The following is a 20,753-nucleotide window of genomic DNA, read 5'->3' as shown; positions in this document are numbered from 1 at the left end:
TTCAAATATCTAATCAGCCAATCACTTGGCAGCAAATCAGTGCTTTTGGGAATGCACTGATTCTTCCACATAACCATCTTAAGGGTTTACAGACACCGGTCTATGTGAGGGATTGAGGAGTAAGGCACAAGGACAAAAGTAATGTTTGTTTTAACTGAATATAAAATTGTACATTAAAAATCCAGAAAAGCAGCTACTAAACATGGCCAATGTGAGGTAAGTAAAAAAAACAACAACAACCCACAACCCCTCCTATTATTAATGACTACATTTACAAGAAATAAAATTCTTTGCAAAGTTTTCCAATGCAATGTCTCCTCCTTTCAGTCCATCGTAAGATTCCTACGGTGGAAGGGGGTTAGCTGAAATGCTGCTCACTGGATATTTTCCCCTTTTCAGATCATTCTCTGTAAACTCTACATATGTTTGTGTGGGAAAATTCCAGCAAATCCTCAGAATAGACATTTAAATCACCTTTCTTTTCCATGCTGATGCTTACGTTGAACCTGATCTACATATCTAGAGATGCAGATGAGCTGTCATGTGATTGGCTGATTAGATTTTTTAGTTAATGAGCATGCTAATAAGTGTGCCTAATAATGTGTCCGGTGAGCTGATCTCCATTTTTCCTCACAGTCGTCTTCATGTCTGTGCCCGTAGCACAGGGTGGCAGTAAAGAATGTAGCACGCAGGATAAAAAGCAAACGAAGAAGAAGCGATGCGCTGATTGGTGGGAAGTTTGGCGGACTTTACCCTCCGCTGTGAAGCAGATATTACTGTTGGCGCTCGGGGGCTCGAACTTCAGCTCAGTGTACGGCTGACAGCGCGGCAGTCTCCACAGACGGTGAGCTGGTTAAAGTTTCACACACAGAGGACGGTAATGTTAATGCGAGCAGGGAGAAAATATGTGGAGAAATAAATGTGTTTTGCATTTTAAGCTTCATTAAAGCAGATTAGCTCTGCAGGTAGAAGTTTTCACGTTTTGTGTTTTTTAAACTTGGTGATGTGTTCAGGGGTCCTCTCAGTTCAGGTTTAGCCAGCGTGTGCACTGAACAGCTGTTGCTGTCTTTCTGGGTCAGTCAGGAGATGGTAAGAGTAATGAGAAGCATGCGCTGGACAGATACATGACTGTCATGAGGAGACACACAGGAGAGACAGTCTGATAAAGATCTGGCAGCTGTGCATTTCATGGAGCAGTGAGCTTGTTATCTGGATTACAAAATAACCAGTGATGCGGCTTATTGTGTAGTTCAGTGACCTTTTTGGGCTGTGCGACGGTTCAAAGTTTAGCCTTATCACCGAATACTGTAGCAGGGGTGGTGTGCTGCTGCATATTCACTCTTTGTCTGAGGCTTTGTGCTGCAATAATGGAGCATCTGTAGGGCCAGTTTGTCAGCAGCGCTGTCTGCATGCTGTATCATCACACACAGGTGTTAATTTCTTTCAAATTGATATTGTTTTTGTTTTTATGTCTGTGTAAAAGTCTCATCTTTTAGATTTCCACTTTGTGAGACCAAGAAAAAAACAGCAATCATGTCTTTATCTAACGCCCATCATATAAGCAAAGAAGAATGGGAATTGCACAACAAGATGCTGCTGGAGCCGCTGGCAGTCAACGATTCAGAGGTTTGTGTTTAGTGGAGGTAAAACATCAAATTACCTAATAAACGTGCGCCTAATAATGGGCCTTTGAGAGTTCCCACCTAACAGAAGTGTGTGTGTGTGTGTGTGTGTGTGTGTGTGTGTGTGTGTGTGTGTGTGTGTGTATTCAGGTGTTCTCCATTATTAAAAAAGAGAAGCACAGGCAGACGTACGGTTTGGAGCTGATAGCATCCGAGAACTTTGCCAGCAGAGCTGTTCTTGAAGCGCTGGGTTCCTGTATGAACAACAAATACTCCGAGGGCTATCCTGGCCAGAGGTACAAGCTAGTTAAAATCCCAACTGGCTCGATCTCATTAGTGTGGCATTAACATTATGAACATTATTTGTAATGGTGAGCATGATTCATGTGTACAGGTACTACGGTGGTACGGAGCATATCGATGAGCTAGAAAGACTTTGTCAGAAGAGAGCACTGGAGGCCTACAGTCTGGACTCGGAGAAATGGGGTGTCAACGTTCAGCCATACTCGGGTATCAAATATGGATGCATTTAAATCTGAGTCTGACTACACCCGTTGGCATGCAACATCTGCCGTGCTCCTGTCACTTACTGTCATACCGTTTGTGCTTCTCGGTAAGGGTCACCTGCAAACTTCGCCGTCTACACGGCTGTTGTGGAGCCCCACGGCAGGATCATGGGGCTGGATCTTCCAGATGGAGGTCACCTGACGCACGGCTTCATGACTGAGAAGAAAAAAATCTCGGCAACCTCAATCTTCTTTGAGTCCATGCCATACAAGGTATGTATGTGCACGTATGGTCAGGAACCAAAAGGCTCTGTCGGAGTTGGGAACAAATTTCTCAAAGATGCGATGTGCTCTGGTATTTCCTCACGACAGCTGGGACAAATCACAGAATCAAGGCGGTTATTTGAGTTACTGTTCCCTTCCTATCAGCTCAAAGCAGTTTGGCCATTCATCTCTGACAGTGACAGGGCTTTTTCATCAGAGAACTGCCGCTCACTCAGCAGTTTCTGAAACACTCAGACCAACAATCATACCACATTAAAAGTCACTTAAAACATCTTTTTGTCCCCATTCTAATGCTCAATCTGAACTTCAGCATGTCGCGCTGATCATGTCTACATACTTAAATTCATTCAATTAAAGTCATAAGATCGGCTGATTAGATATTGCTGTTTAAGGTGGTGTATAAGGTCAAAGATAAGATTTTTGGAAACAAAAGTGAGCACTAGAAATCACCTCGTGGTGGGAGCACACCATCTGTAACACCAGTGAGTACTTCAGACTCAATGAACTACACATCTGTGAAGTTTGACTGAATCTTCCACGGGTTGTGATGCCATCCATGCTGAAAAGAAATATCGTCAGATTCATTAAAATTGACCAGTATCTGCTGTGTCTCTCTACGTTTGTAAATGTGGGCAAAATCAAAACAACTGATTTCACTTTGGTTCAAGTTTTATCCAAAGTCCAACTATGTGGTGTTGTCCTCATCTTGTGTATAGCAGGTGTTATATTTTGGTTATGATGTGGTCTGCTGCTTCTCTGTCCAGGTCCATCCAGAGACTGGCTACATCAACTACGACAGGCTGCAGGAAAATGCACGACTCTTCCACCCTAAACTCATCATCGCAGGTAGTGCATCCCTCCTATGTTTTTATCTTTTTACTTTTATGCATCAGTGAGCAGTGACTGGGAACTTTAAATCTGAGGGTATTTGTCGGGAGAAGAAAAGAAAATCTCTACACTTTGTCTTTTTTTTTTTTTTGTCTTTCTCAGGAACAAGCTGCTATTCTCGCAACCTTGACTATGCCCGCTTGAAGCAGATTGCTAATGAGAATGGTGCCTATCTGATGGGAGACATGGCTCACATAAGTGGATTAGTGGCTGCCGGAGTGGTGCCCTCACCCTTTAAGCATTGTGACATTGTTACCACGACGACGCACAAGACACTGCGTGGCTGCCGTGCTGGGCTTATTTTCTACAGAAAAGGTATAAAAGGGACCTGAAGCTTTTGCCAAAAATAGCAAATATAACACTGAACTTTTTCTCCCTTTGTGCTGGTATGTGTTTTTATTTGACCTTCTCCTCTTTCTCGTCTTCACTCCATCTCTTCAGGAGTGCGGAATGTGGATGCCAAAGGAAAAGAGACTCTGTACAACTTGGAGTCGTTGATTAACCAGGCCGTGTTTCCCGGACTGCAGGGAGGACCGCACAACCACGCCATCGCAGGTCATCATTTTCTTCCACTTTCGCTTTTTACTCAGTTTCATGTCTCTCACTGGGGTCATGTTTTGTTTGTTTCTTTTCCTACAAATGGCAGGTGTTGCTGTAGCTCTGAAGCAAGCCATGACACCAGAGTTCAAGGCCTATCAATTGCAGGTTCTCGCTAACTGCAGGGCTTTATCCAGCGCTCTTATTGACCATGGCTACAAGATTGTCACCGGTAAGTACTGCAGAGCACCATAATAGACAAGTGGAAGAGAAAACTGCCATGACAGCCAGCTGACAATACACTGAGTGGGAGATGAGCAATCAACATGGATGCAAAAAGTATAACTAAGCCCCTTTACTTTTTATTTTTTCATTCTTCAGAGTAAAAGAGGCTTGAAGTTCCCAATCCCACAATAAGATTGACCATCCATCCCTGCTCAATCTTATTTGATTGATGTCATATGTGACCATGAGACATGGTGCATGCAATGCTTTATAAAGCCTCCCTTATATATAGTTCAAAAGAGAGGGTTGTTTATAAATTTCAGAAGGCCAGCATGTTCATGTGTGTTTGCGTGGCAGTAAAGATCCTGTGAATGTTTCGGAGGATGTCGAGGACGGAGAACGCCGTGGATGCCCAAGAACGAGTGTTCGAAAACAAATCAAATGAAGGCGTCAGAATGATTGCAACAATGTGTCCACCAACAAAGAGACTGTTAGGGAAAACTTTGCACAACATGAAGGACATTTATGCAAAGGTTATCCCACGGTTGGGATAAACTCGTGAAACAAATTGAAGCAAATCCGGTGTATTTATTTTTTTGGAAAAATATGTTCATCAGACTTATATCTGGAGAAGGTTGGACATCACCTGGGTTGCCAAGGATGAAAGAGTTCAAGTTCAAGGCTGTGTTAACGGTTTTCTTTGACATTAAGAGCATAATTATGGATTAGAGGACGGGGTTCTAGAGGAATTAACAAAAGGGATTGAACCAAAACTCTATTATAAATGGGTTCTTGAACATTTTCATCTAAGGGTGAAGAAAAAAAGGCTACAGCTGTTAGAAAATGGTTCCCTCTTTCATCAGGACCCACACTGCTCTCTCTGAAAGGTTCTTTGGTCCACACCACACTCTGTATTTGCCTGATCTTGCACCATGTGACTTTCTTTTCCCTAAAATTGGATCTGCTCTCAAAAGAACTGATTTTGAGTCTTTTTCAGAAGAAGAAAACGATCGCTTTTGAGATGCCTAATGAAAGATCTGCTGCACTGCTTTGACTGGAAGACGAGAGTGCAGCAGCGTGTAGGTGGAAAGGGGGAAAATATTGATTCATTAAAATTGAATTACAGCATCAGCCTTATATGGTCATTGACTTAACTGATGATCCTGAGCCTGAATGATTGACCATCTCTCTGTGATGGAGTAGCCTGCCCAGAGTGTAGCGCTCCACTATCTCAGTGGTGTTAAAAAGCTGGATGGATGATTTGTAGCTTCATGCTCATCTAATGTTCCTTTTTGTAATCTCTTAATGTGCAGGCGGCTCTGACAACCATCTGATCCTGCTGGACCTGCGCAGCAAGGGAACCGATGGAGGACGAGCAGAGAAGGTCCTGGAAGCATGTGCCATTGCTTGTAATAAAAACACCTGTCCAGGTACTGTGTGTGTGTGTGTGTGTGTGTGTGTGTGTGTGTACCATTAAGGCAAAGTAGATTTCCATACATAAGTATGGCAAGTAAGGAACATTTCATATTTAAGATGAGATAAGAAGAACTTTATTTATCCTGAGGGAAATTCTTTTGTCAAAAACATGCTCAATGCAGCAAGAGAAGCAGAGGACTAAAGATATACAATAAGATTTATTTTAAAGTAGATAGATCCCATTTTTGCTTGCTTGATGTCTCTGCAAAGTCCCATTCTTAGTTTTTCTCGTACATCTTTGTAGGAGATAAAAGTGCTTTGCGACCTAGCGGCCTGAGGTTCGGCTCGCCGGCTCTTACCTCCAGAGGCTTGGTGGAGAATGACTTCAGGAAAGTGGCTGAGTTCATTCACAGAGGTAATTTATTTCTTTAAAGGAGGAATTGGTGTAAAAAGATTTCTCACAAACAAAATGTAAATAACCCATGCTTTCCATTCTTCCGCAGGCATTGAACTGACTGTGGAGGTGCAGAAAAGTCTGGATCCCAAAGCCACTCTGAAGGAGTTTGTTCAGGCATTATCCCAGGGAGAGAAGTTCCAGCAGCGGGTAGCGGAGATCAGGGCTGAGGTGGAGGCTTTCGCCGGACAATTCCCAATGCCGGGTCTACCTGAGCTGTAGAGCACAGTTCTGACTCTAAATGCAGCTGAACGGATGATTCAAGAAGATTAATATGAAGGCATATGATGCTGGGTTTTTGTTTTTCCTTTATTTTGACTGTCGACTCACAGTTCGCATGGATAGACACGATTTCTGTTCAAACAGATTTAATAACCATTGAATTATTCTGTGTTGTTACTGAGCCTTTCCCATTTTTACGTGTTTTCCATTTAGCTTCAGGGTCGGGTGTTACAATCATATTTAAGCTTTGAGCTCATCAGAAATCTCACTTTCATCTGTATTAAGGTTACACTTCAGAGGTTTTGTAGCAAACTACCACATTTTCAGTATATAGTATCGTAAGTACAACTTTGAAAATAAAAGAATTACATTCTGAATAAACTAAGACTGAAAGAAACCTCAGCTGTTTTGTTTTGCTTTATTTTTTTTTCCCCCAGTCTAAGTACATCAGTGCTCTGGACTCTGATTAAGTTAAGTTGATATTAGAAGCTTACAGTGGTTTAATAATCTTGATTTAGCAGCAATAGAAAAACAGCTGACGCTGGCTGGAATTTCATTACAAGAGCACTGGACAAATAAAAATTCTGGTAGAATAAAAGTTAAGGGGTCATTAAAATTCAAATCACCTTGATGAGAGCGAGTCCGTGGAGAGTCGAATATCCAGACCCTGTGTTCCTGTGAAACCTGGACGTTGGTTTCAAAGGGTGAAAATAAGTTTTCTCCACTAGACATTTTTTCTTCCTAGTACGATATCCTGGACTTGGATTTTCACTCAAACTGGATACTGCTGTATGAATCTGTATATGCTAAAACATAGTCTCTTTCAGGAAAAACGGTCAGTAATCCTGAAAGAACAGGTGATACGGGCCATTAGAAAACACTGAAACAACATAGCATGCTGCTGGCATCCAATTAAAAAAAAGAATATCTAATTTTCTACCTTTCATGTGTTGCTTTTGTACCAATTTTAAATTAAACAAACAACCTTATTTACATTTTACGTGGTGTCCCAATTTTATTGGAAACAAGGATCTGATATGTTTCTACTGAAAACTACAAATGTTGGTACAATCACTGGTTTGGGGGTTTTAAATTTTTCTTAATCTATGCATTTGATTATTTTAGATTAGAATCTCGTTTGGCTCTCGGCGAAGGCAGTCGCACTTTTCTCCTCTCCTCCTTCCCCTTATCTTCCCTGCTTAGTCTCTTGTGTCCTTGTCTTGTCTCATGTGTATTACTTTCCCTGGAACACTCTCTCACAGTCTGTTCTCTAAAACCTAAAAGAGAATTATGGATTTGATCAACTGGTCTCTGAATGCTATTGACACCCCTTTCTCAACGAGAAGTCTGGGCTCGGGAGAGCCCGAGTGCCCTGGAGGGACTTTCCCTGCCGGATACACGATGGACGGGTGGCAGAAATGGAGGATCGTGTGCCTGGCGGCACTGTCGATCGAGGACGCTGAAGATATCTACCTATTCGGAACCATGATAACAGGGTTCTTGCTGATCGGAGCTGGCTTGGCCCTGACTTATCGGAGGATTAAGAAAGCGGAACCGGCTGTTCAAACCCCCCCAAGGCTGCCCGCTGGGATTGAAACGATGGGACGAGGCGCGACTTCTCAGAATGGGCTCACTGAGTGCAGCATGGATAAGACCTTGGAGAAGCTTACGGCTGCCGTGAATACTCAGAATAACATCTCTGAGCGTATATTGGGTTACATCAAGGAGAAGTCCACTCAGAATAACATCTCTGAGAGAAAGTTGGATTACATCATGGAATAGCTCACTGCAGTCGTGAGTTCTCAGAATCGGCTCTCTGAGCAGAAGAATGACAAGACCACGGAATGCAAGTTTGATAACATCATGGAGAAGCTCGCGGCTCTCCAACGGGAGATTGAGAGACCAGTGTCGGAGTGTTCAAGAATAGCTTTGAAATTCTCATGAGCTGCTCGCATAAAAGAAAAATCAACAACATCGACAACATAATGCAGATATTCCCTCGGCGCCAGCTGTGGGCACAAGGCTGGAGCTGAACAAAAACTCCCTGATAACGACTGTGTGTTGACTGTTCTTCCCACTCTATGCAAGGCCACCTGGGTTGGCTGGTAGACTGTTTACTTAGCCTGGTAGGGCGAAGGACACTGTCTCAGCTGAACTATGGACACGCACACACATACACTCACACATCCCCCTTCCCCTTCCAATGCCTTCGATGCTTGTTGCCTCCTGGGAACACAAGGCGGGTCTGGGCCCGGGCTGGAGAGACAGCGCAGTGGCAGGATGGCTGCTGTGTTGCCTGGGATTACTCCTTATCCCCTACCCAACCCTGTTGCTGGTCACGTGCTCTATAAAGTTGTACTGTGGACATTTATGTGCTTTCTGTGCAGAGGAGTTTTTTTTGTTTCCTGTTCTCATGCTGTCCTCCTATAGCCCAGCATGAGTAGAGGTCTCTTTTTTTCCTCTTGTACTTTCCCATTGTAGTGTACATTTCAGTGGTTTTTCTGTAATGCAACCATTCTCTGACTTGTATCCCCATGTGATGTCTGTGTTGTGTGTGTAAGGTCAGGGGGCAGGTTGCCCTGCATTCCACTGCAGGGCAACCTGCATGTGGCGAATAAAAGTTGAACTTGAACTTGAACTAAAATGTAATATTTAGCTCTCCATCAACAGACAAACTCGGTTTGAGACGTGTTGATTAGTGTTTGGGTTCAAATGAGCCAAAAGCAGGTTTTGCTCAACATGAAGATCAAAATAACACATCCCAGTACCCTCAGCTTTCACACTGAGAAGCTCTATAATAATCATAATAAATGCACGAAAGCAACAGCGATGGATTTTATAAAGAAAAAAAAAACACTTCAGTGAAGCTAAATAAAACCTTGTCGGGCCTCTGAACCACACAGACTGATATAAAATATGTTTTGTACCAATGGTGTCAGACATAAAGGGGTGCCAGAATCCAAATGTAATCAGTTTTACATCTTTTCCTTCCAGCTCCCCCCTGGCTATTCATGCTACACTACAGTAATTTCTGATTTTAATGCTCTTACATTCAGATTACAAATGATCTACTATAGAAATTTCTGTTTTGGCTCCACAGTTTTTCCTGTAATTTTTCTAATTTCTTACAGTTTAAGCCCAAAGAGAAATGCTGACAGATTTTACTAAAGCAGCATTTCTTCATCATGTGGAAAAACTGAAACTTTCTGTTGAGTTGTGGATTTAACGAAGCGCTCTGCGATCGTTTAGTCTTGTCTGATTTTGTCAGGTCGGAGGTCAGCCTGCGCGCCTCCCATCATCCACACAGAACAAGGAGTAGTTCGGGGATATACAAACATTTACGGGCCGGTCGTGTCCATGGCTTGTCTTTAAAACTGACATTAGAACTACAAACTACGGCATCTGTTGTATTCTCGGTATCGGAGTTTGGAGTCTGGTGCTAACTTATCAGTTAGCTTGGCTAGCCGCCTTAGCAGGCTGAGAGGGAACTTGGTAGCTAGTAGCTAGACTTCGAGCTAGCTTAACCGAAACGGACATTTATCTGATCGGAGGAGTGAACAGACTGCAACGGACATGCAGGATTTACTGGCCAACGTGGACCACATCAAGTTTGACCTGGAGATTGCCGTGGAGCAGCAGCTGGGAGCCCAGCCGCTGCCTTTCCCCGGCATGGATAGTAAGTGCTGGGATGCTAGCTGGTACTAAGCCCGCTGCGGGTTAACCTTAAGCGGAATTAACGGTAAAAGTGACGAGGGGAGAGTTGACCGCCACTGACTACTTATGTTCATTGACCCTGTGATCGTGTGTGTCTCTGCAGAGTCCGGGTCTGCTGTGTGTGAGTTCTTCATGAGAGCTGCGTGTCAGAAAGGTAAAATCACAACATGGTCTCAACTCTGGTGGTGTCACTGCAGCGTGAACGGCACAACAATGAACTCTTTAACTTCCGTAAAGTTAAAGTTTAGACACTTCACGCCACTCAAACGCACAGATCGGTGCTGGTTGACCTTTTTTTAAGCAAGCTCGACCTCTCATGTCTAAATACAGCCTTAGATACACTGTTTACGCACGGCTACAGTAGCCTGCACCTCAATGATTTCCAAGAATAGCCCATTTTCATAATGTTGTGAATTATATTACTCCTCTTAATAGCTTCAAGGGAAATTACCTTTCCCCCCATCTTTATTAAGCACTTTTGTAACCATTTCAATCCCTGCCATTTGTCCAGTCTCTGCTGATCTCAAAATGTCCAAATTTAAAGTACTAAATTGTGTTTTAAGTGATCAGCATGACACTGAGAGCCATGTGTGTCTTAATGAGGAGAAGGTCACAGAGCGCACTGTGTCTCACAGGTGGGATGTGTCCGTTCCGTCACATCAGTGGAGAGAAGACAGTGGTGTGTAAGCACTGGCTCAGAGGTCTGTGTAAGAAGGGAGACCAGTGCGAGTTTCTCCACGAATACGACATGACCAAGATGCCTGAATGCTACTTCTACTCCAAGTTCGGTGAGTTGACATCATGAGTGCATTTATTTGATTAAACTTTCCACAGATCTTGTCAGATGAATGCCGTACTGATTAATGTTTCGTTCTGCGACCTTCACAGGTGAATGCAGCAACAAGGAGTGTCCTTTCCTACACATAGATCCAGAGTCCAAGATCAAAGACTGTCCCTGGTATGACCGAGGCTTCTGCAAACACGGTAAGGTCAAATTCTGGTACTAATACCACAAACCCACTGCTTATAGACGTAGCCTGTCTGTTCTGTGATTTAAATGGAGAAAAACACAGTACGTCTTATTATGTCCTCAAATGTGTCTCCGTCTTTTTACCTCAGGTCCTGACTGCCGACACCGACATACCAGAAGGGTGATCTGTGTGAACTACTTGGTGGGCTTCTGTCCAGAAGGAAAGTCCTGTAAATTTATGCAGTAAGTAGTCCTTTTACATTTACTTCCTACACAACAGGTCTGATTCCTGATAGGACCTCTGCTCCACATTAAGTTGGTTAAATCTGCCAAGCAATTGTGCAGGAATTTCATTACATTTCACTCCAGTTTAAATGGTCTTTGTTTGATTTTATAATGATGGATAGCTGGATTAAAAGCTTTTTGAGACTTCACCCTGCAGTGATGTAAATTATACGTTGATGTTCCTCCACAGCCCCCGATTTGAGCTGCCTATGGGCGCTTCTGAACAGCCTCCTCTCCCACAGCAAAACCAGAACCAGGCAAAGGTAAGAATGCACACAAACACTCAAATGATGCATCCCGATGCCGGCGTGGATCCATCTCAGAGGATGAATCAGCATGACTCTCGGTGCTTCTATTTAACTATTCGTTCCTGTTGCTGAGGTGCACAGTGAAAACAGTCTCCCTGCTTGCCTCCTGCCGCAGCCCGTGCCTACCATTGGTCGCTCGTCGCTCTCCTTAATCCAGCTCACCAACTCCATCCCAGCCCAGCGGCAGCAGAACAACACGACTACTGTGTCTCAGCAGAACAATCTAAATGCCAACAGAGGGCCTCGTCCGCTGGACCAAGTCACCTGCTACAAGGTGAGTCGGCTGTACATCTGTGTGATTAAAGCTATGCCAGTCTCTCGCTTTGGTCGTAATTACAATCATTAATCAAACTGTGGTTGGTTATATTGCCAAAGCATGCACCGGCCATACATTTAGATCATTAAAACCATAATTTTCTCAAGTTTAGATGCACTTGTAAGGTTTTACCTATAATACTGGTTTCCTCTGCGTGGTTGCAGTGAGCCTTGAATAACATGGATCACTGGTGCTCTTGTGAATTTATCCAGCTTCTTAAAGGGGAACAATTTTCTGAATTTCTTGGCTCTCCACAGTGTAGTACTTTATACATTTGCCTAAAAGCAAAAGGTGGTGACACAAATCTCTTTGGGATGAAAAATGTGCACAAGAGTCTGGCTCCTCAGTTCAAACACAATCTGGAATCATCAGTTTTAAGTTTGCTTCCCACTTTTTTCTGATTGGCTGTCTCTTGCAAATTGTATGCTGAACATGTATGAATGTGGGTGGAGCAGCTGTTCCAACAGCCTGGGGTTTTGGGTTATAGGGTTTACTTGGACATTCACTGATATCATTATTTAAAACCTTGTACACTTTTAACAGAGCCACCAATCTCACAGCACATATGACTGTAAATAAAGAAGGGAAAACACCCCTAAAACAATCTCCTTTAAAAATAGAGGATTTGTTCTTTTTTCTCGCTACTGGGAACAACTGGAACATGCAGTAAATGTCGTTAATTGCTTCATTTCTGTCTTCCTCTTGTCTGCAGTGTGGCGAGAAGGGCCACTATGCCAACAAATGCACTAAAGGCCATCTCGCCTTCCTGAGTGGTCAGTAACCTTCAGCCGAACACCTCAGTGCTGTAGCGCACCACCCCTGATGTGAGCAGAAGAGAGAATGGGGAAGACTGCTCTACATGCTGGTGTTTCTTAAAGACTAACTGCCGCCCGACAGACACGGACAGTGGGAGGGGGGCCTGTGGACATAAGAAAAAAGGTCGTCCGGCCTGATTTGCTGGGTTTGTACAGTACAGGTGACTTTGAAGAGTCACTCCCAGGGTCCAGACTGCTGCAAACACCAATACAGGTGCCGTTGTTCCTCAGGTCATGTGACTGCAACTGCTATGTTCCAAGTCTGACCGTGAAAAAAAAAAATTGAACAAATGTGATAAACATCTTAGGAATGTAATTTAGCTTGTACTCATCCACACTAGCTACAAAGGTCTCATTCTGGACATTTCAGCCTCGGTTTAGCAGCTGTGTGTGGCAGGTACGGCAGTACAGAGCAGCTGGAAGAGACGCTTTGTTGACAGTCTGAACATATTCTGTCTGTACAAATAAATGTTCTTGTTTCAGATTATTTATTTTTTTTACCCCTCACACTTCTGATCTTCTCATAGCCACTTCTGAGATTTACACAGTACACTCACCCCACACAATACACAACATAACAGTAAGTCCTTATCCTTATTTTTATTGGTCACAACAATCACATAATGAACAGAGCCGAGGATAGAAAGAGCTGACGCGTTCCTGAAGGGGCTCAGTGGTACTTCCTCCAGCGATCGTGTTCTACAAGAAAAGAAGCAGAAGTCTTTTAAAATATTAGCTTTTTTTTAACCAGTGAGGTTAACTGTGACAGGAGTGCAAAGAAAGAAAAGAGGCTCTGTAAGCGAATGTGTTTCTTACTGATGTGGTCGTATTCCCACAAGTAGCTGATGGCCACGTAGCCCACGAGCAGCATAGCTACACCACCGATGCCCCCCTTCTTCACATTGATGTACTTATTGTAGTATCTGTCATGGCCTAGAAGAGAAAACAGCATGGTCAAGTGTCCTGTTTAGTATTCAATACATGCAAGAGGAGCACTCATTCTGTGACCTTAATTACTACTGAGGCCACATTCTCAAATTAGTCTCCAAGTATAAGTAAAGCTACTAGCACAGGGGTCAGCAACCTTTACTGTCAAGAGACATTTTTCAGCAATTTGTGATTCAAAAAAATAAAAGACCACAAAGCACGAGCCTCATGTAAAGAAGATTATTAAGTGTAAAGTAGCCTAAATGAGTAGATTCTTACTCTCCAATGGGCCATTTCTGATTATTTTGTACTTCCATTCTGGATTTTCACTTTATTTTACTTATTACTAACAAAACAGAAGAAAAGTGGAGTTAAAAAAAATATAGCATTTTTAAATCCACTTTGAGACAGAGCAGGTATAATTTTCAACCCAGGTTTCTGTGCAAATCAATTTTAAGGGGCCCCAATCAGACAATATATCAAACAAAGTGAAATAATCTAAAAACTTTAAAACAGTCAATTTTCAACATAATTTTAACTAAAGTCCAGCTTTACATTAAAAATACTTGGTGGTGAAAGTGAATAAATCATTCCATTTTCCCCTCACACCTTTTTGGTTTTAGATCTGGAATCCATACCAACTGGGAGTTAAAACTACACAACCATGCTAACCATTTTTACTGAGGTTCAACAAAAATCAAGGCGATAAACATGAGCTATGATGCACATTGTAAAATATTTTTTAAGAATCTGTGTTTAAGGACACAATTGTACTGCTGGTAAATGTAAAGAGTGCTTTAGATCAGGGGTGTCGAACTCCATGCCGGTGTCCTGCTGAGTTTAGATAACACCCTGGGTCAACACCACTGAATGAAATGATTAGTTCATTGACAGGCCTCTTGAGAACTTCAAAACATGTTGAGGAGGTAATTTAGCCTTTAAGTCAGCTGTGTTGGATCAAGGACGCATCTAAAACTGCAGGACACTGGCCCCGGAGGCCTGGAGTTGGACATCTGTGCTTTAGATCAATGCCAAAAACTGAAATGTTCACACACAAAGCCATTGTTTATTTTTATATACATATCCACTTTCTGATAGTCACTGGAGAGGTTCAGGACCCCTGTACTAAGGAAGCGTCTAGCCAAAGGCAGAGCTGAGCCCTCATAATTAACATATTCCTTACATAACATAGATGTGTTACAGGTGAAACAGTAAAGATGCAATAAGCTGAAGTAGTTAATGTGGATGGGTTTAAATATGTGGGGGTTAAACATCCAAAGCAACCAACAGTGCAAGCTGAAAAAAAAAAAAAAAAAAAAAAAAAATATATATATATATATATATATATATATATATATATATATATATATATATATAAATATATATAAAAATAAATAAATAGTCAGTGTTTAAAAACCAAGTTCCAGTAGGTAAAAAAAAGAAAGAAAAAGTTTTCCCTGCCCACCAGAAGTAGTCGGAGCAAGTTGTACTCACCCCTGCGAATGGCTGAGAGGATGCCATTGGGAGTAAAGTCTCGACCTCCAAGCCAGGCTCCCAGCTCGTTGAGTTTCACGTCCATCAGCCGCTTCTCAGCTAAGGAAACTAAAAACACGTAAAAAGAGCGTCATCACTGAAAATGCACTGTCAACAAAGAATAAAAACATGCCACTGAATTACAAACATCAGCAATCTAAAAACACGTTTAAACCGCTTGTCTAACAAGACAAAAAAAAAGTGGCAACATCGTGTACCGAGGACATAAAATTGTAATTTTCCTACATATTTTCTGACTATTTTAATAGCCAATAAACTATTAACCATTCAAATAATTATCAGGCTAACAGTTACGAAGACTAATTAAAAAACCGAAGCTCTTAATTCTGCAAAATAATTAACAACTTGTTAACATGTTTTCAGTCGTCGCAGTAATTCAATTAAACTCAAAACACAGCAGCCGACTCGCTAGGAGCTAATTTGACATTTACCAGGTGTGTGTAGCCGATTGTAATGACATAATAGATGAACAAGACACCCAAGCTTATTTTAAGTTCTTCTTTATGTTTTTTACAATTAAAGTTGTAGACACCATCCTAGTTTGTGCTAATCGCACCGTGTTTGCGTGCTACCGAGCAAGCTAGCTAAAGAAACCGTTATATAATTAACACGTTTATCAACAACACGATTATTAGACCTTCATCCAAGCTGTAGGTCACTCTGAAAGGTGAAGTTAAATGTAAAAAAGCGGCCTGCAGATTTATTTTCACAGTAAATCCGCCAATGACACGCAAAGTCCTTGACGTGACTCAAAGGGTTTAGCGAGGCCTTCAGTCCGAAAAAGACCTTCAAGTGACAAATTCACGGCTTGTCTGATAGAAAACACCCCTCAGTCCCCAAAAGCCTCATCATATGCCAAGATGATGACATATAAAACAAAAATAGGCCAATATTTTTGGGAGAAGGCACATTACGGTACCTGCTCTGTCCGCCATCTTGACCGGTGCAGAAGGCTTGCTGCAGGGAATGATGGGAATAAAAGGAGAAAGTGCATTATGGGAGGTCATGTAGTTTTAAAGTGAATCCACTAGAGAGCGGCAAAAGCAATAAAACCAAACAACAAACATTATTATTATTATTATTTTTTTTCCTAAATAAATTAATTTCTTCTATTTTATCGTAATCTGCTCTGAATAATACGTTCATGTCTATTAACCTCTTAATTTGTTTATTTATTTTGGTGTAAATTTGTATCTATTCATCCTCCCTCACTTTTAAAAATCTAGAATGAATCATTATTCAGATATTTTTAATGTTACTCCCGGTTGTCTGTTTACGTCTCTACATGTGTTAAAAAATAGGAACAAACTTGTCAGGCACACCATAATTGAAGCAACACTTTTGTTAAATGGTGTGCACAAATTTAATTAGAGTGAGATCTGCCCTTTATAACTTAGTGATTGAGTAGAGACTTAAAAGATTAACTTGCACACTTGCAGAAGCCTGCTTTTGTTGCCAGCTTTCCTTCCTGACTTTGGCTACAGCACCTGTGCTGCTACCTTGTTAGGATTACAGTTTTGCCCCACATGTGTGAAATTGGCACTGCAGACGTGAATAGTTGTATGCACCTCCTGGAGGTACTGATTTGTGCTCAGTGGCCTGGTCACAGCTCTGGATGGGAGTTCTTAGCTTGGCCGCTGTTGTGAGTTAATTTTTCAAGTGTGCATCACCTCAGGGAAGCCTGGTCTGCTTTGTATATCAGATAAAGATTTTGTCTGCCTCAAAGAGAGGAAATGCCGCATTTGATAGAACACCTGCACACTGGAGTTGGATTTCCACCATATGTGTAACTAATGGAAGCTGTGTTTCAAACAAACAGTAGGAGAAGCACAAGAGGCAGGACACGGAAGGACCGTAGCAACTGTCAAAGTGGCCATTTGTGTTTTGGAGTAAGACAGAGCATGACTTAATGTCTCAGTTTCATGCCAGCAAAGGTGCATTGAGCCCCATGCAGGGTCCTTCCCCTGAGCTGTCTTTTCCGAGTGTATGTGGAGACTGAAGATGGTTCAGAGGCTTCCCCCATTAACTTTAGGACACAAGTGCCTTGCTCATGCCTGGCGGTTCTGTTGCATAGTTTGTCCATGTGGTGATCAAAAAGATGCCTCACCTCACAGATGAAGGGCTGATATGACAGAAGAGGTCAGTCCAGTGAGTTTGGAAACCATTGGAGGGAAAAACAGCACACGTCTCAAACAGTCTCCTCGGCAATGAAGCACCTCTTATCTGTTCTGAAGGGCTCATTCGGATGGACACCACTGGAGCAGTGTTCATATCATTGATCAAGCCACTTCAAGGTCACTGGAGTCCCTGAAAGAAACCTGAAGGCTGCTGATGTGAGCTTATAACTGTTTTTCATCCTTTAGGGCAATGCAGCTCACAGAGTATTTCTCAAGGCACCTTAAACATTTTCTAAGGTTAATTGCTCAGCGTGGCCTCTGGGTCCGTGCTAGCTCTGGATGTTCTGTCATTAGTTCTGTCACAAGGTGATCAGCGGGTGGGAATTGTGTTTTTGTAAGATCGTTGGCTGGGATGAGTCATCAACCTTGTTAAGTTGCGAGGGATCAAAACAGCCGCACTGGTCTCTGTGAATCTTTCAGGGCATAAGGATTTTGAGAGGTCGGTTGTAGGCTACCACGTGGGATTTTGTTGTTCCGTTTGTGAAAGATCTGTGATTCACAGAAGCAGAGTTACCTTTGTAACGTACAGTTTAGGGTGAGCTCACAGCTTCCCCCCTGCAGCAGATGAAAGAGCAGGACTTCCATCAGTGCTGCACAGCAACGCTCAAGCATCCACATGGAGCAACACAAAGAGCTGAACTGAGAGGGACTTCCATTATAAAAGAGCCTCTTACTTATTTAAAAGGACTTCATAATACATTTAAAAATATCAGGACTACAAACCCTGATTTTCCACAGCACACATGGCAAGGTGAAGTAAATAAGGCCCATTCTTCTTACACTGAAATGCTGTGCTGGGAAACCTTGGGTCACTGTGTTGCCTGCCTAAACTGGGGAAGTGGGAAAGTAACCCAAAAGGCAAAATAATCCAAGTAAAGGGTTTTTATTAATAATAAAAATGTAAAAGATGCGAATTCTGCTACGACCTTGAAAAAAGAGAGAAACAAACATAACAATTCAATTCAATTCAATTCAATTTTATTTATATAGCGCCAAATCACAACAAAAGTCGCCTCAAGGCGCTTCATAGATACAGAGAAAAACCCAACAATCATATGACCCCCTATGAGCAAGCACTTTGGCGACAGTGGGAAGGAAAAACTCCCTTTTAACAGGAAGAAACCTCCGGCAGAACCAGGCTCAGGGAGGGGCGGCCATCTGCTGCGACCGGTTGGGGTGAGAGAAGGAAGACAGGATAAAAGACATGCTGTGGAAAAGAGACAGAGGTTAATAACAGATATGATTCAATGCAGAGAGGTCTATTAATACATAGTGAGTGAGAAAGGTGACTGGAAAGGAAAAACTCAATGCATCTTGGGAATCCCCCGGCAGCCTACGTCTATTGCAGCATAACTAAGGGAGGATTCAGGGTCACCTGGTCCAGCCCTAACTATATGCTTTAGCAAAAAGGAAAGTTTTAAGCCTAATCTTAAAAGTAGAGATAGTGTCTGTCTCCCAAATCCAAACTGGAAGCTGGTTCCACAGAAGAGGGGCCTGAAAACTGAAGGCTCTGCCTCCCATTCTACTTTTAAATACTCTATGAACAACAAGTAGGCCTGCAGAGCGAGAGCGAAGTGCTCTAATAGGGTGATATGGTACTACAAGGTCATTAAGATAAGATGGGGCCTGATTATTTAAGACCTTGTATGTGAGGAGCAGGATTTTGAATTCAATTCTGGATTTAACAGGAAGCCAATGAAGGGAAGCCAAAACAGGAGAAATATGCTCTCTCTTTCTAGTCCCTGTCAGTACTCTTGCTGCAGCATTTTGGATTAGCTGAAGGCTTTTCAGTGAGTTTTTTGGACATCCTAATAATAATGAATTACAGTAGTCCAGCCTGGAAGTAATAAATGCATGAACTAGTTTTTCAGCGTCACTCTGAGACAGGATATTTCTAATTTTAGAGATGTTGCGCAAATGGAAGAAAGCAGTCTTACATATTTGTTTAATATGTGCGTTGAAGGACATGTCCTGGTCAAAAATGACTCCAAGGTTCCTCACAGCGTTACTGGAGGCCAAGGTAATGCCATCCAGAGTATGAATCTGGTTAGATACCATATTTCTAAGATTTTCAGGGCCGAGTACAATAACCTCAGTTTTATCTGAATTAAGAAGCAGAAAGTTAGCGGCCATCCAGGTCTTTATGTCTTTAAGACATTCCTGCAGTTTAACTAATTGGTGTGTGTTATCTGGCTTCATGGACAGATAGAGCTGGGTGTCATCTGCATAGCAGTGAAAATGTATGCTATGTCTTCTAATGATGCTGCCTAAGGGAAGCATGTATAATGTAAACAGAATTGGTCCTAGCACTGAACCCTGTGGAACTCCATAATTAACCTCAGTGTGTGAAGAGGACTCTCCATTTACATGCACAAATTGGAGTCTATTAGATAGATATGATACAAACCACTGCAGTGCAGTACCTGTAATACCTACAGCATGTTCTAATCGCTCTAATAGGATATTATGGTCGACAGTATCGAACGCTGCACTGAGGTCTAGCAGGACAAGCACAGAGATGAGTCCACTGTCAGAGGCCATAAGAAGATCATTTGTAACCTTCACTAAAGCTGTTTCTGTGCTGTGATGAGCTCTGAAACCTGACTGAAACTCTTCAAATAAACCATTCCTCTGCAGATGATCTGTTAGCTGTTTGACAACTACTCTTTCAAGGATTTTTGATATGAAAGGAAGGTTGGAGATTGGCCTATAATTAGCTAAGACTGCTGGGTCTAGAGATGGCTTTTTGAGTAAAGGTTTAACCACAGCCAGCTTGAAGGCCTGTGGTACATAGCCGACCATTAGAGATAGGTTGATCATATTTAAGATCGAAGAATTAATCAATGGCAGGACTTCTTTGAGCAGTTTTGTAGGAATGGGGTCTAAAAGACACGTTGATGGTTTGGAGGAAGTAATTATTGAAGTTAACTCAGAAAGATCAATTGGAGAAAAAGAGTCTAACTTAACATCAATGGTACTAAGAGTAGCTGTAGATAATATTACATCTGTGGGATGATTACTGGTAATTTTTTCTCTAATGATAAAAATTTTATTTGTGAAGAAGTTCATGAAGTCATTACTAGTTAACGTTAAAGGGATGGTTGGCTCAACAGAGCTCTGACTCTTTGTCAGCCTGGCTACAGTGCTGAAGAGAAACCTGGGGTTGTTCTTATTTTCTTCAATCAGTGATGAATAGTAAGATGTTCTGGCTTTGCGGAGGACTTTCTTATAAAGCAGCAAACAATTTCTCCAGGCTAAATGATGATCCTCTAAATTTGTGACATGCCATTTCCTCTCCAGATTACGAGTCATCTGCTTTAGGGTACGTGTTTGAGAATTATACCACGGAGTCAGGCTGATTAGAGACCTTAGTTTTCACTGGAGCTACAGTATCCAGAGTCGTACGTAGTGAGGAGGTGAAATTATTAACAAGATAATCAACCTCTGTTGGGGTAGCGTTCAGATAGCTGCTCTGCTCTGTGTTGGTACAGGGCATTGAAGATGATAACAGTGGGTGGATTATATTCTTAAA

General features: G+C 42.2%; 3 protein-coding genes across 3 annotated transcripts; 2 read left to right on the top strand and 1 right to left on the bottom strand.

Annotated features, from left to right (window-relative positions):
* Positions 1-665: 665 nt before the first annotated feature.
* Positions 666-6,547, top strand: shmt1 (serine hydroxymethyltransferase 1 (soluble)). Its single transcript, XM_084926556.1, has 12 exons — positions 666-844; positions 1,484-1,626; positions 1,773-1,918; positions 2,017-2,132; positions 2,241-2,401; positions 3,178-3,259; positions 3,404-3,616; positions 3,743-3,856; positions 3,948-4,070; positions 5,377-5,493; positions 5,784-5,894; positions 5,983-6,547. Exons 2-12 carry the CDS (start codon positions 1,534-1,536, stop codon positions 6,153-6,155), a joined length of 1,449 nt encoding a protein of 482 aa, XP_084782682.1. The 5' UTR covers positions 666-844; positions 1,484-1,533; the 3' UTR covers positions 6,156-6,547.
* A 2,867-nt stretch (positions 6,548-9,414) lies between these two features.
* On the top strand, positions 9,415-13,045 carry cpsf4 (cleavage and polyadenylation specific factor 4). Its single transcript, XM_084926554.1, has 8 exons — positions 9,415-9,831; positions 9,973-10,023; positions 10,505-10,657; positions 10,758-10,853; positions 10,989-11,082; positions 11,315-11,387; positions 11,548-11,706; positions 12,461-13,045. The coding sequence occupies exons 1-8, from the start codon at positions 9,729-9,731 to the stop codon at positions 12,527-12,529; spliced, it is 798 nt and encodes a 265-aa protein (XP_084782680.1). The 5' UTR covers positions 9,415-9,728; the 3' UTR covers positions 12,530-13,045.
* A 103-nt stretch (positions 13,046-13,148) lies between these two features.
* On the bottom strand, positions 13,149-15,994 carry atp5mf (ATP synthase membrane subunit f). The gene is made up of 4 exons (XM_084926555.1): positions 15,964-15,994; positions 14,985-15,092; positions 13,380-13,496; positions 13,149-13,262 (listed from the first exon to the last, which is right to left on the bottom strand). Exons 1-4 carry the CDS (start codon positions 15,977-15,979, stop codon positions 13,234-13,236), a joined length of 270 nt encoding a protein of 89 aa, XP_084782681.1. The 5' UTR covers positions 15,980-15,994; the 3' UTR covers positions 13,149-13,233.
* Between the last annotated feature and the right edge of the window lie 4,759 nt (positions 15,995-20,753).

Source organism: Perissodus microlepis, chromosome 4, assembly GCF_051167445.1.
Source record: "Perissodus microlepis isolate ML-2025 ecotype Zambia chromosome 4, ASM5116744v1, whole genome shotgun sequence".
Lineage (NCBI taxonomy): Eukaryota > Metazoa > Chordata > Actinopteri > Cichliformes > Cichlidae > Perissodus > Perissodus microlepis.
This window is presented reverse-complemented; position numbering and strand designations above follow the sequence as displayed.